Below are 13,373 nucleotides of genomic sequence, written 5' to 3' on the forward strand. Positions count from 1 at the left end.
CACCAACTAGATTAAAAAATGGGCAATAACTGTATTTATAAGAAAATGGGCACTATTTATGAGAAAATGGGCACCAACTGTATTATGAGAAAATGGGCACCAACTGTATTTATGGGAAAATGGACACCAACTGTATTTATGATGGGCACCAACTGGATTAAAAAATGGGCAGTAACTGTATTTATGAGAACATAGGCACTAACTGTATTTATTAGAAAATGGGCACTAACTGTATTGATGAGAAAATGGGCACCAACTGGATTAAAAAATGGGCAATAACTGTATTTATAAGAAAATGGGCACCAACTAGATTAAAAAATGGGCAATAACTGTATTTATAAGAAAATGGGCACTATTTATGAGAAAATGGGCACCAACTGTATAATGAGAAAATGGGCACCAACTGGATTAAAAAATGGGCAATAACTGTATTTATAAGAAAATGGGCACTATTTATGAGAAAATGGGCACCAACTGTATTATGAGAAAATGGGCACCAACTGTATTTATGGGAAAATGGACGCCAACTGTATTTATGATGGGCACCAACTGGATTAAAAAATGGGCACTAACTGTATTTATGAGAACATAGGCACTAACTGTATTTATTAGAAAATGGGCCCTAACTGTATTGATGAGAAAATGGGCACCAACTGGATTAAAAAATGGGCAGTAACTGTATTAGAAAATGGGCACTACATGTATTTATCATAAATTGGGCACCAACTTTATTTATTAGAAAGTGGGCACTAACTGCATTTCTGAGAAAATGGGCACCAACTGTATTCATTAGAAAATGGCCACTAACTATATTAGAAAATGGGGACTAACTGTATTTATGAGAAAATGGGAACTATTTATTAGAAAATGAGCACCAACTTTATTAGAAAATGGGCACTAACTGTACTGTATTTCTGATAAAATAGGCACCAACTGTACTGATGAGAAAATGGGCACTAACGGTATTTATGAGAAAAGCACAATCCAATTCATAAACTATCACACCGCCATTTCTAAATTTTTTTTTACTGTTGTAACTAATCCACATAATTAATGTACATGTAAATTTGAAAATAAGCCCCCAATTCGACAACAAACACAGTCATAGATAGAGTTAGGATCTTTTTATTATGTTGGCACCTCTTTTTTCAAATGACCGATTTTGCAAAAGTCAATGATCTAAAGGGAATGAGCCTGTATTTGCATGCAGACTGTACATTGGTGCTTTATTGCGTTCGGTTGACCTGTTCAAGTAGTATGGCTTATAAAACACTTTAGAAACACTAGCAATGCAAACATTGATTTCATATGTCAGACCAGGTTTACATAAGCAGCATCACAAAGTACGGAAGGAATGAGCCTGTAGAAATCCAGCAAATATATATCAAATGGCATAGTTGTACCATTTCGAGGATATTACATTAAATCAGTTTGTTGCAGCCAAAGCGTTGGAATGATTGTCCAAAATTTCAGTTGTGACTCTAGAGGTCAAACACGACTTTGTCTGAAAAAGTGTAAAATGGAACAGTCTGTTGTAATTCTAAAAAAAGATTTACAGATTGTAATTGATTGGTTCTCATAATTCACCATTCAGCACCAACACCCCGGAGAGATGACATTACGTGGTCTGGTACTTTGATGCTTTCTTTTACTTTTTTTTTTTTTACAAGCATCAGAGTACGAAAGGTTGATCCTAATTTTTAATGTAAGCTTTTGCTCGTATGCATTTTATACAATTTATGCTATACAATGATATCAAAATACATCTGAAAAGGCAAATGTTCCACAAAAATTGGATTCATTACACATTCAAATGCAATTTAGCCTAATACAAAATAACTCTCAGTTTGTCAGTAGTAAAGGCCACTTTTTTTTTTTTTTTTTTTGCAGTATTTTTGGATAAATTAAAAAGGTTGTACAAAAAGGAAAATAAAATAAAGAAAATGAAAAGCATTTTCCAGAATGCAATGAGGTCAGAAAGTGCTGCCGAATGTCTACAACACAAATTATTCATCATTATAAACAAGCAAAAAAATAGAAAAAACAAACAAAAACAACTTACCAGCTCTAAACAAGAGAGAAAAATAATAATTCACAGGTTATTTCCGACAACGAAATAGGTTTTCCTATATGCATGAAGGTATATTCCATATTTGCCGAATAAACAATGATTGACTTTTTTCATTTTGACATATCACCAAGTAAACTTGGATTCTGGCCTATCAGCATTGTCATATGTTTTGTAGGTAAAAAAAAGTATGCTGGAATGGACAGTTTTAAATTATGTTGATAAATGAAAAGTCATTCTTCTGATTTGCTCCCATAGTGAAGTCTTAAAAGCTATGTCATTTTGTTATAAGTTCAATCGTGGGCACACCGGAGGAGGGCAGCACGCAAATTCTCGGAGAATGCTGCGGGCTACATCTACGTTATTTTGAGCGATTTCCAAAGCCCTTTTAACTTCTTCAAAGGAGTAGCCTTCGCCCATTAGTTTTGCTATTTTTCCATCTACATTCTCTGTTGAACAATCAGCGCTGTATGGTCTCCTGTGGTGAATGTCTGGTGCCGTCCTGCGGGGAAGTGGTTTGGGTGGTCTGGCTGGTACTTGTGGACAATCTGGAAAAGCACGTAGAAAATATATAAAAATTCAAAGTTCAAAAAGATATAATGTAATTGAATAACAACAATATCTACATTTAGAAGACTGTAAAGTAAAGGGACTATCCGCGTACTCTACACTTTAGAAAAACAATGGAATGTTAGTGTAACGAATGGACGTGCCAGACACCCGGATGAGGGTGCTTATGGATCTGGGTAATAGATTAAAAAGGAACCTGTTACCAGATTTGGGCAACTACTAGAGAGTCCATGTATACAGCATTCCAAAATACTGTATGTGAGAACCCAGGCCGCTCTGTAGAACATAAAAAACAGCTTTTATTATACTCACCTGCCAGGCAGTCCTGGGTGTCTCTGATCTTGATTCGGTGCAGTCTCTCTGCTTTTAGCCGAACTCCTTCCCTTCACCGTGTGAATGTCGTGTCATACATACAGAGTCCTCAATTGCACTTCTACATACACACAGAGTCCTCAATTGCACTCCTGCACACGCGCACTTGTCTCTGTCCTGCTGATGGCAGAGCAAAGTATTGTAGTGCGCATATGCAGGCAGTCTGTGACTTTTCGCTGTGCATTACAGTACTTTGCTCTGTCCACAACAGGGCAGAGAAAAGTGTGTGTGCGCAGGAGCGCAATGGTGGACACTGTGTGGATGACATAGGACACGTCATCCACACGAAGCTGTGAAGGATTTCAGCGAAAGTTAGTTAAGAGAAAGCAACGAATCAAGATCAGAGACGTCCATTGAACTGGACCGCCTGGCAGGTGATTATGATGAAAGCATTTTTTTTATGTTATACAGACAGGCCTGGGCACTTACATACAGCATTCTGGAATACTATAGATAAGGGCTCACTGGTTGTGAGCAGTATTCTAGTGCCCATGTTCAGGCGGTCTTAGACCTTTCCCCGCGCATTACAGTACTTTGATCTGCTCGCAGCAGGGCAGAGAGAAGTGTGCGTGCACAGGAGCGCAATGAAGGATACAGTGTGGATGACATAACACGCATCATCGACACGGAGCTGGAAAGGAGGAGAGCGATCGCAAGAAGAGAGCAGGAACCGGATCAACACCAGTAATGCCCATTGGACTGGACCTCCCCACATGAGAGTATAATAAAAGGTAATTTGTATTATATATAGATCGGTTTGGGGACTTGTATACAGTATTTTATAATGCTACAGACAAGTGCTCACTGGTGGTGGCTGTAGGTTATAGGGGACAAATCTGGTGACAGGTTCCCTTTAAGGTCATGAATTGCGTTATCCATTATACTGACTGAAAGGTGCTAATAAATTATTGGACCAGTGAAGATTTGAAAGTTGTGTCATAGATCTTTTTGTTAGTGCGCCTTTTGCTTATTAGGAAGTTTTGAAAAATCTTGGACAACCCAATTATGTTTTAAAACTAAACCACTTCTCCATTTAGCTTTCCATACTATTTGAGATATAATTTCTTAATTAGTTTTTTAAGGCTGGAAGACATTTGTTTACAAATTTATCTGAAGCGATGAAGCGAAAAGAGAAAGGAAACATGCTTACTGGAGGGGAGGGGGACTAGGGCCTCGGAGACAACTTTGTCATTTCAATGCAATTGTTCCAAAGCAATCAGCGCATTATCGTTTTTCTGTGATGTATGCTGATCTCTCATCACAGGTTTGTTTCCTGTACGTCAACATAAATTATTTCCTATCTTATCTGCTGTATTTGAAAAATAATTACAATGTCTATAAAAGAGGCAAAAAAGTTGACAAATAAGCAATTGTCTACTCAATCATTCATTAATTGGTCCAAGAAAAAAAAGCCCCACATGCCCACATTTCCAGCGGTTGCAGATTGTTTTCCACTTTGTACTTTCTGCTCCATACTATCCGAATTGTAGGAACCAGTATTCTGGGTGGCTGCATGTCATCCTGTGAACTGTGATTGCTCTTTAACTCCTTTCTGCCGGTCCAAATTTTTGTTGGTTCACTTTTGTTTCTACCTCCCCCTTACCACCATGCAATCTTCCATTTTCTCTTGTCATGTATTGAAAAGTGGAAAAAAATTCCAAGCGTGTGGAAAATCCCCCAAAAAAGTGCAAGTCCACCTTTTTTTTTTTGTATTTACCTTGTTCACTATATGGTAAAAGTGACCTGGCAATATTATTCTCCAGGACAGTACGAGTTCGCAGAAACCAAACATTTATAGTTTTTTTATATTTAAGTGGTGAAAAAGAAATGTTTATAAACTTTTTTTTGCTTTTCTTGCCATTTTCCATGACTATAACCTTTTCATTTTTCAGGATCTGGAGCTGTGTGATGTTTCTACTGGTACCATTTTTCAGTACATACAATGTTTTGATTGCCTTATTGTATTTTATTGCAATGTTGCGAACTTCAACAAATTTTGGTATTTTTATTTTTTTCTCGTTACGTTGTTTACAGATTGGATTAATTTATTTAATATTTTGATAGATCGGGACTTTTACTAAACCAACAACACCAAATGTGCATTTTAATTTTTTTTTAAAATGGTTTTATTTTTAACCCCTTTACGACCAAGGACGTACTGGTACGTCTTTCGTCGTCTCCCTTAGTTACTGCGGGCTCTGGCAAGGAGCCCATGGTATAAACTGCCTATGTCTGCTGATCTGATCAGCAGACATGTGTGGCTAACAGCTGAGCCTGTTAACCCCCTAGATCGCTCTGTGAAACACTGGCAGCACAATTTAAAGAGCCGTGGCGGGAATGGCGCCGTTCCCTGCTGCCAACGGCGGCCCCGTGACGCAATCATGGGGTGCCAATGTGTTGTCATGGTAGTGCGAGGTCACGAGGTCAGCTGATGACCCCTGATGCTGCCATGACTCACTTCCTCTGAGAGCCAACAGAGCACCGGCATTCACAGGAGATAAGCATTTCTTCTGTTCAGAGCAATGCTGCTCTGATCAGCAGAAATGCACAAGCAATCAGATTATGCAGTGATAAAGTCCCCTAGGGGGATTAGTAATGTATATATATATATATATATATATATATATATATATATATATATATACACAGTATATATACATATATATATAAACAGTTTTTAAAAATATGAAAAAAAGAAAAGGTTTTAATCACCCCCCTTTCGCCCTATTGACAATAAAACAGCTAAAAAATACACATATTTTGCATTGCTGTGTTTAGAAATGCCCGATCTATCAAAATATAAAGTCAATTAATTTGAACGGTACAAGGCGTGTCAAGAAAAAAAAATTCCAAACTCCAAAATTAAGTTTTTTGGTCGCCACAAGTTATTTAAAATGCCATAACAGGCAATCAAACACAGCACATTACACAAAAATGGTATCATTAAAAACGTCAGGTCAAGATGAAAAAAAGTAAGCCAACACTGAGCCCCAGATCCCAAAAAATGAGTTCTGCAGGATATGTCTATCTATTATATATCTAATACGTCTGTATCATCAACTATCTTTACAAATGATTGTTTTATTTTGGTCAAACAGCTTTTAAGTGTACAGACAATATATATGTAAAAGATGATGTTAAGAACGCTTTGCATACACGTCATACAGATGATAGGTGAGAAGAAAAATTTGCACTCTCGCATTACATACAAATTAAGACTCACCACTTTTCTGTCTGAGAATCGGAGCGATTTTATATACACAGATGTGAGCGGACCCTTAATGTGAGGTTACATGATTTCATATAAAGAAGCCTCTGGAGTCTCATATAGGAGATTGAAAACGGAAATATGAGAAGTTCTATATTGTACAAGGGCCAAAGTGCTTTACCTTCTGCATAGAAATCCAGGCACATCCTACCCTTTATTAGGGAAAATGGCACACAGAGCAAAACACTTAGAAGCAGTTGGAGTACACTGAATATAAGTTACCTGAGCATGATGGCAGCTGATCATATTCTTGGGAAAGTCGATTTAGCTTGACATCATTTGTTGCTCTACGTGTAGGTGGTAAAGGTGCTTCTAAAGAAATCGCCAACAGAAAATGTTGTCAGCACAAGCTTTAATAGGTAAGATTAATACACTTCAAAATGTTTGCATAGTAATGTAATTATGAAGACATCTTCTGAGAATGGTTTCTTCAGTACGTTAACATTTTCAGCTAATCAGTAATGGTTACACTGTTATTTCCAAAACATAAAGGTCCAGTCACACTAAGCAACTTACCAGCGATCCCAACAACGATAGGGATCGCTGGTAAGTTGCTAGGAGGTTGCTGGTGAGATGTCACACTGCGACGCTCCAGCGATCCCACCAGCAACCTGACCTGGCAGGGATCGCTGGAGCGTGGCTACACGAGTTGCTGGTGAGCTCACCAGCAACCAGTGACCAGCCCCCAGTCTCCTAGTTACAGCACACATCGGGTTAATTAACCCGATGTGTGCTGCAGCTAAATGTGCACAGAGCAGGGAGCAGCGCACAATGCTTAGCGCTGGCTCCTTGCTCTCCTAGTTACAGCACACATCGGGTTAATTACCTGATGTGTGCTGCAGCTAAATGTGCACAGAGCAGGAGCCGGCACTGACAGTGAGAGCGGCGGAGGCTGGTAACAAAGGTAAATATCGGGTAACCAAGGACAGGGCTTCTTGGTTACCCGATGTTTACATTGGTTACCAGCCTCCGCAGAAGCCGGCTCCTGCTGCCTGCACATTTAGTTGTTGCTGTCTCGCTGTCACACACAGCGATCTGTGCTTCACAGCGGGACAGCAACAACTAAAAAATGGCCCAGGACATTCAGCAACAACCAACGACCTCACAGCAGGGGCCAGGTTGTTGCTGGATGTCACACACAGCAACATCGCTAGCAACGTCACAAAAGTTGTTCGTTAGCAGCGATGTTGCTAGCGATGTTGCTTAGTGTGACGGGGCCTTTAAGCTCACCCCTATCTGATAAAAGATAACTAACTGATTTGCTACAAGTCTGATTATTGGGACCTCACACAATCCAAAGATTGGTGTACAGTCCCGTGGAGGATAAATGGGGAAAAGGTTGAGCACATAGACCTCCCCTTTATTCAAGAAAGGGCACTACAGATCCAAAAGATCTAATCTCAGGATCACAGGGGTACCAGTACTTCAGACCCTCAGCATTAAGGTATCCCTTCTCCTACTGACAGAGGATCATTTAATTTTTAAGGAATAATCCTTTAAAATTAATATTTAGTAGTAAACTTCAATCCTGCATTTACTGTATTTTTTGGAATAAGAGATGCACTTTTTAGCAAGAAATAAATCTTGGTACAAAAAAATAGAATGGAGGGCATTCACCAATTGAAGGCAGAAATCTTGTGTTTATTATTTACATGGAGCAGGCATAAAAGGACGGAGGGGAGAGGGACCGACCACCCAAGGACAACAGCTGTCGTCCGTGGGTGGTCGGTCCCTCTCCCCTCCGTCCCTTTATGCCTGCTCCATGTAAATAATAAACACAAGATTTCTGCCTTCAATTGGTGAGTGCCCTCTGTTCTATTTTTTTGATGTACCGCTTTCCAGTTTTCCTGTGAGGTGCACCCCTTGTGGCAGTTCCACACTAGTGAACACTGTTCCCGTCTATTGAGACAGGTGATACTTTGCACTAATTTTCGGCTGGAAGCTGTGCCCGATTTTTCCTTCTTCGTCTATTGAAATCTTGTACAAAGTGTGCGTGTCTTATAGTGCAGAAGCAGCTTTCTATGCAGAGGCACAGCTCTCTGTCCTGCCCCACGCTGATCAGTCTCATAGGACAGAGCAGGAGAAATAAGCTCCTAGGACATCACTAAAGCTGCATGGGTAAGAAAGGTCCTGACTAGCTGAAATACATTTCAGGTCAAAGAATTGGGAAGGAACGTCAAAATTAGGTAGCATAATCAGTGTGCAGCAGAAGTGTGTGGTGATGTAGCAGGGCTTTATAAGGAACAATATTACCACTGACTTGGACAGAACTTTGTAAATAAAATGTATTGGAAGAATGAAAGTTATGTGACCTTCATAGAATCCCCAATCATGTGAATGATCTTTGCTTGTTGTCAGTAAGGCTAAGGACACACATCCGGCTTTTCTCCCGTTTGTCAGATCCGGCGCGCTCCCGTACACTGTGTACAGTCAGTGGCTGCGCGACAAGCTTCAGTCACATGCTGTCATGTGACCGGAGCATGTGACCAGGAAGTTGCAGCGCAGCCACTGTACTGTATACACTGTACGGGAGCGCGCCGGATACGACAAACGGGAGAAAAGCCAGATGTGTGTCCTTAGCCTTACTGACAACAAGCAAAGAACATTCACATGATTGGGGATTCTATGAAGGTCACATAACTTTCATTCTTCCAATACATTTTATTTTCAAAGTTATGTCCAAGTCAGTGGTAATATTGTTCCTTATAGAAATATAAAGGAAAATGGAAAATATCAGCTCTAACTGATCCAACAATCTCACAACTCCCCTGTGATCACTGAATGTTGTTCTAAAGGTTTCCTGATCTAAATATCTGGACTTTGAACATGATTCCTTCAATGCTGCGTGTTCTGCACAGAGTAAAGTCCTCTGATGACGGTTATCTCCCAGGAAATGGCTTTTTTTTATTAGACTGCAATCATGCCGGGGGTACAGAACCATGTTTAGTCTAGCAAAAATCAAAGTCATTCTAATGTCATGACAGTGCCCCTCCTGGTAACATGTAAACCGCTTTCAGACTTTTGGATTAGAATTACAAATATCCAGCAAATCCGGACCTTTATTTAACACAAGTAATAGACTTTACTGAACTGGAATGAGTGAGGCATCAGTCAGACAGCCATTTTTCGGTGTTTTTCAACAATAGAACCCATACCCACTACATAGTCTGTGGGCCGTTTAAACGTCTGTGCTTTTTGTGGGTTGAGTGTCTAGAAGACAAAAACTGATCAAAAGAAGAGAAGAGTATACAGGATCCATTAACAAAGGTAAATCCAGTTGGTATTTCCAATTTATTGCAATGTGTTTTGGAGGAAGGAGTAGGTTTACTGCAAACACATTGCAATGAATTGGAAGATTTTATACTTGGTCAGCGACAGTGTCCGGGATCCACCATACTCTTCTCTCCTTTACTAGTTGTGTCCTTTCTCAATTTTGTGTGAGCACATCGACTGGAGCAGCAGCCACAATTGGATTATACAACACTCTTCACGTAGTTGTGCCAAGCAAAACCTGGTCAGGTGAGTGACTAACCCTCACCTTCACTTATTAGCCATGGTGTTACAATGGGATCACCTCGATTTTTTGATGAAAATTTATTTTCTAATAAAAACTTCAGATCAAAGTTGCCAATGCACACACAAGAATGGACACATGGACCAAAAATGGAAGGATTGAATGATTCAACACACTGATGAGAAAAGGGCACATTTTTTCTTTTAAGCAAAAATCAGCTGCCTGAAATCTTTTTACTTCTGCAGAGAGATGAGCAGATCTGCTGGGATTTTAGTTTGTAAGGATTGTACTGGGAAATTCGATTGACAGCTAATTTATTCTTTCTCCGTGCATTGAATGTCTCTTATTATGACCTGAAGTCTTGAAAGACCCCAGAGAACAATATACATAAAAGGTAGAAAAACCCCAACTAATAACCTCAATGGCTAACCTCAATGTTTACGGTCCTTGGAGCCTGTTCTTACCTCTGCCACACATTGAAACTATGGACCCCTTCATATTAAGTTAAGATTCATTCACAATGTGCAGAAATGTGAGGCAAGCATTTTTTTAACCCTTTATTTGCGTTCTACTGTTCAGCGCCATTTTGCTAAGTTTATATGGAGCATATTACAAAAAACCTGTATCCTGAAGAATACAAATTTTTGTAAAATTCGAGTAGAATTCACTTCCACTCAAATTCTCCCATCCCTGCTCCAGAGCTGTGATTCCTACCATACAAATTAGACAGTGGGCAGACTGAGCTTATTTACAGTAGGAATATAATTTACATTCATTAAACCGTATGGAATTAACTCTTGTAAGTCCTAGTTACTGGCGAGTAAACAACTCCCATGTACTTTACATCTCTCTTCTGTGAACCCTTTGCCAAGTGAGTTCTTCATTTGTGCCACTTCAATGCTTTCTTATGCGGTTTATGTGACCCACAGACAAATCAATTTTCTGCTTACTTTCCCTAAATGGCCATCAGAAATTCACAAATGCAGAGAATAATCGCCTCTTTAGTGAGCCGGCTTGTGGCAAGTGCCTGTAAGTGGTGGAGATTTAATGCAAATCTTAATGTTTCTCAATTTAATGCATGACGGTATCGGACATTCCAGAAAGGAATCAATAAAATACATCAAATGGAAAATAATGCTAATAGTCTCAATGTAATCTGTTCTTTTTTTTTTTCCTTTCCCCATTGACGTATGCTAAAAATCTTACCCATAGGAAGAAGAAACAAGTCGGAGGCAGAGTTGGGTCGGCTTCCTGACGCAGAGGATTTGGATGGTTCGGTGATGCAGGCCCGTGCCGGGGGAGGTGGTGGGGGTTGGGAAGGAAGCGAACTGTCAAATGAGTCATCACCTGCATATGGAGAACGTTCAGGCATCTTTTAGCATCATTAGCAATATTAATCACAACTACAGTGTTACACTTTATGGCCTTTTGATTTTGTTAGAAAATTGAGAACACCGTTTCATGGCAGTAATTAAAGAGCACTTGGAAATTCAGCCTTACAAAGCAAGTCTCCCTGGAGAAGCTTAAAAATGCATGCAATTTATGTAAAAAAGCATTAAAAAACAGATAAAATATGGGAGACCAATCACTAGGGGTAGAATTTTCATTTGCATACAATTTTAACCCCTTATTTCTGAAGACAATTTTTGGAAATTTATTTCATGGCAATTTTTTTTTCTCTCTGCCCCAAGGAGCCATTTTTATTTTTCTGTTGTTGCCTATGGGCTCAAAATGGGGTACTTTGTTGTTTATTCGCTACCATTTGGATGTACATGTGACTTATTAATTACTTTTCCTTCAATGTTTTGTGGGACAATTTTTTTTCTTTATATTTTTTAATACTTTAATATACATTTTTTTAAAATATTTTTTTCTCTGCACATGAAATACACATCACAGATAGCACAGCATTGCAATGTATAACTCAAATAGGTATTCTATATCAATCATCACACACTCAACATGACAAACCTGTACATCACTTTGTGGGGAAGGGGTTAATTCACAAATACAGAAAGAGGCTAGTTGTTGTAAATGTCTTAAGTACAAATGTCTTAACATTTACAAAGTTTCTGCTCTTACTTAGTGAACAGATTATTCCTTATTACATCCAGAGGCTAAAAAACACAGTACAGACCTAATAAAGTTCAGTCTATCAACCTGATAGAAAACAAAGCACTTTAGCAGCACAAGTCCCTGCCTCAGTGTTGGGAAAATGGATTACTTCAAAGCCAAGGCTGTTTAGTCTTCAGAAAGCGTTAATACACAGGGACCCAGTCCAGCAGTCCCATCAGTAATCTGTGGCTGCTGGAAGGCAGCCCTGATGACAACCTCCTACCTTATGGCATCCATGGCTTTTTTTTTTCATTAGCTGGCCTGGCGCTACATCACATGTGCATCACACTGTAAAGTTAACGTTGCGCCAAGCCAATTAACCAAAAAAGAAGCCGGGAGCACCATCAGGTAAGAGGTGCTGTAGGGTGGACAGATTGAATGAATTGATTTGCATCAACTCTACTCCCAGAGGATTGGATACAACTGAAGCAGACTAAGGTATGTGAACACAGAGTTTTTCCTTAGGGGGTCCATTGACAAAAGAACACCACCTGAAAAAATTACTTTAAAAAATCCATAAGACACTTCCTTTAAATTGCAATGCTAAAGGAGTTGTCCGGTCTAAATTAAGAAATCTGCAGTCACTCTACGACTTGTGAAACCTCTCATCACGTGATGTGCGTAGTGAGAATTCTCCGGTGTCCGAGCACAGTGGTCACCTTACCGTACGTATGCAGTATGCAGACTCCTGGTCAGAATCTGACTATACTTGCACTGAGTGACGCTGCGCCCATCCAGTCGGATTCTGCCCAGGAGTTTGCATATTGCATATTTATGGTCACGGAGGACCCTTACAGGACACAGTGTGTGCGATGTGAAGATTCGTGAGTTTGCATTCATATGGTGTGACACATAGTGTGACACAGAGTGACTGCAGACGTCATTTTAGACCACACAACACCTTTAATTGTCTGTTCAGTCTTTTGAATGGTTTTTCTGGATTAGCTTTTTAAAAATAAAAAATGCTGGTCACATTTGGAAATGACTCCTGATGTTATTCTAATTATTTAAGGCACTGTGCAATGAAAAAAGCGGGAAAAAAACCTGCAGGAAAAAACCTTTTCAAAAACAACTTCAAGAAACTAAAAATTCCTTCAAGGACAGGCGCATTTCATGATTAAAGTCTGTTAGAATGACGGTGGAAACAAAGTGCAGGCGCTCGATACACCCTTAGGGTACCTTCACACTTAGCGATGCAGCAGCGATCCGACCAGCGATCTGACCTGGTCAGGATCGCTGCTGCATCGCTACATGGTCGCTGGTGGGCTGTCAAACAGGCAGATCTCACCAGCGACCAGTGAACAGCCCCCAGCCAGCAGCGACGTGCAAGCAACGCTGCGCTTGCACGGAGCCGCCGTCTGGAAGCTGCGGAGACTGGTAACTAAGGTAAACATCGGGTATGGTTACCCGATATTTACATTAGTTACCAGCGCACACCGCTTAGCTGTGTGAGCAGGGAGCATGGA

The 13,373-nt window shown here is 39.8% G+C and overlaps 1 protein-coding gene across 2 annotated transcripts in view; it reads right to left on the reverse strand.

Annotated features, from left to right (window-relative positions):
- Nucleotides 1-1,118: 1,118 nt before the first annotated feature.
- The window catches only part of CBLB (Cbl proto-oncogene B), a 258,520-nt gene continuing 246,265 nt past the window's right edge, over nt 1,119-13,373 (reverse strand). For both annotated transcript variants that reach the window (XM_075336570.1, XM_075336571.1), the window contains 3 exons: nt 10,999-11,139; nt 6,501-6,590; nt 1,119-2,616 (listed from right to left, as the gene is read on the reverse strand). In XM_075336570.1, the coding sequence (XP_075192685.1) occupies nt 2,354-2,616; nt 6,501-6,590; nt 10,999-11,139 (494 nt within the window). In that variant the 3' untranslated portion in view covers nt 1,119-2,353. The remainder of the gene's footprint in view (nt 2,617-6,500; nt 6,591-10,998; nt 11,140-13,373) is intronic.

Source organism: Anomaloglossus baeobatrachus, chromosome 2 (genome assembly GCF_048569485.1).
Source record: "Anomaloglossus baeobatrachus isolate aAnoBae1 chromosome 2, aAnoBae1.hap1, whole genome shotgun sequence".
Lineage (NCBI taxonomy): Eukaryota > Metazoa > Chordata > Amphibia > Anura > Aromobatidae > Anomaloglossus > Anomaloglossus baeobatrachus.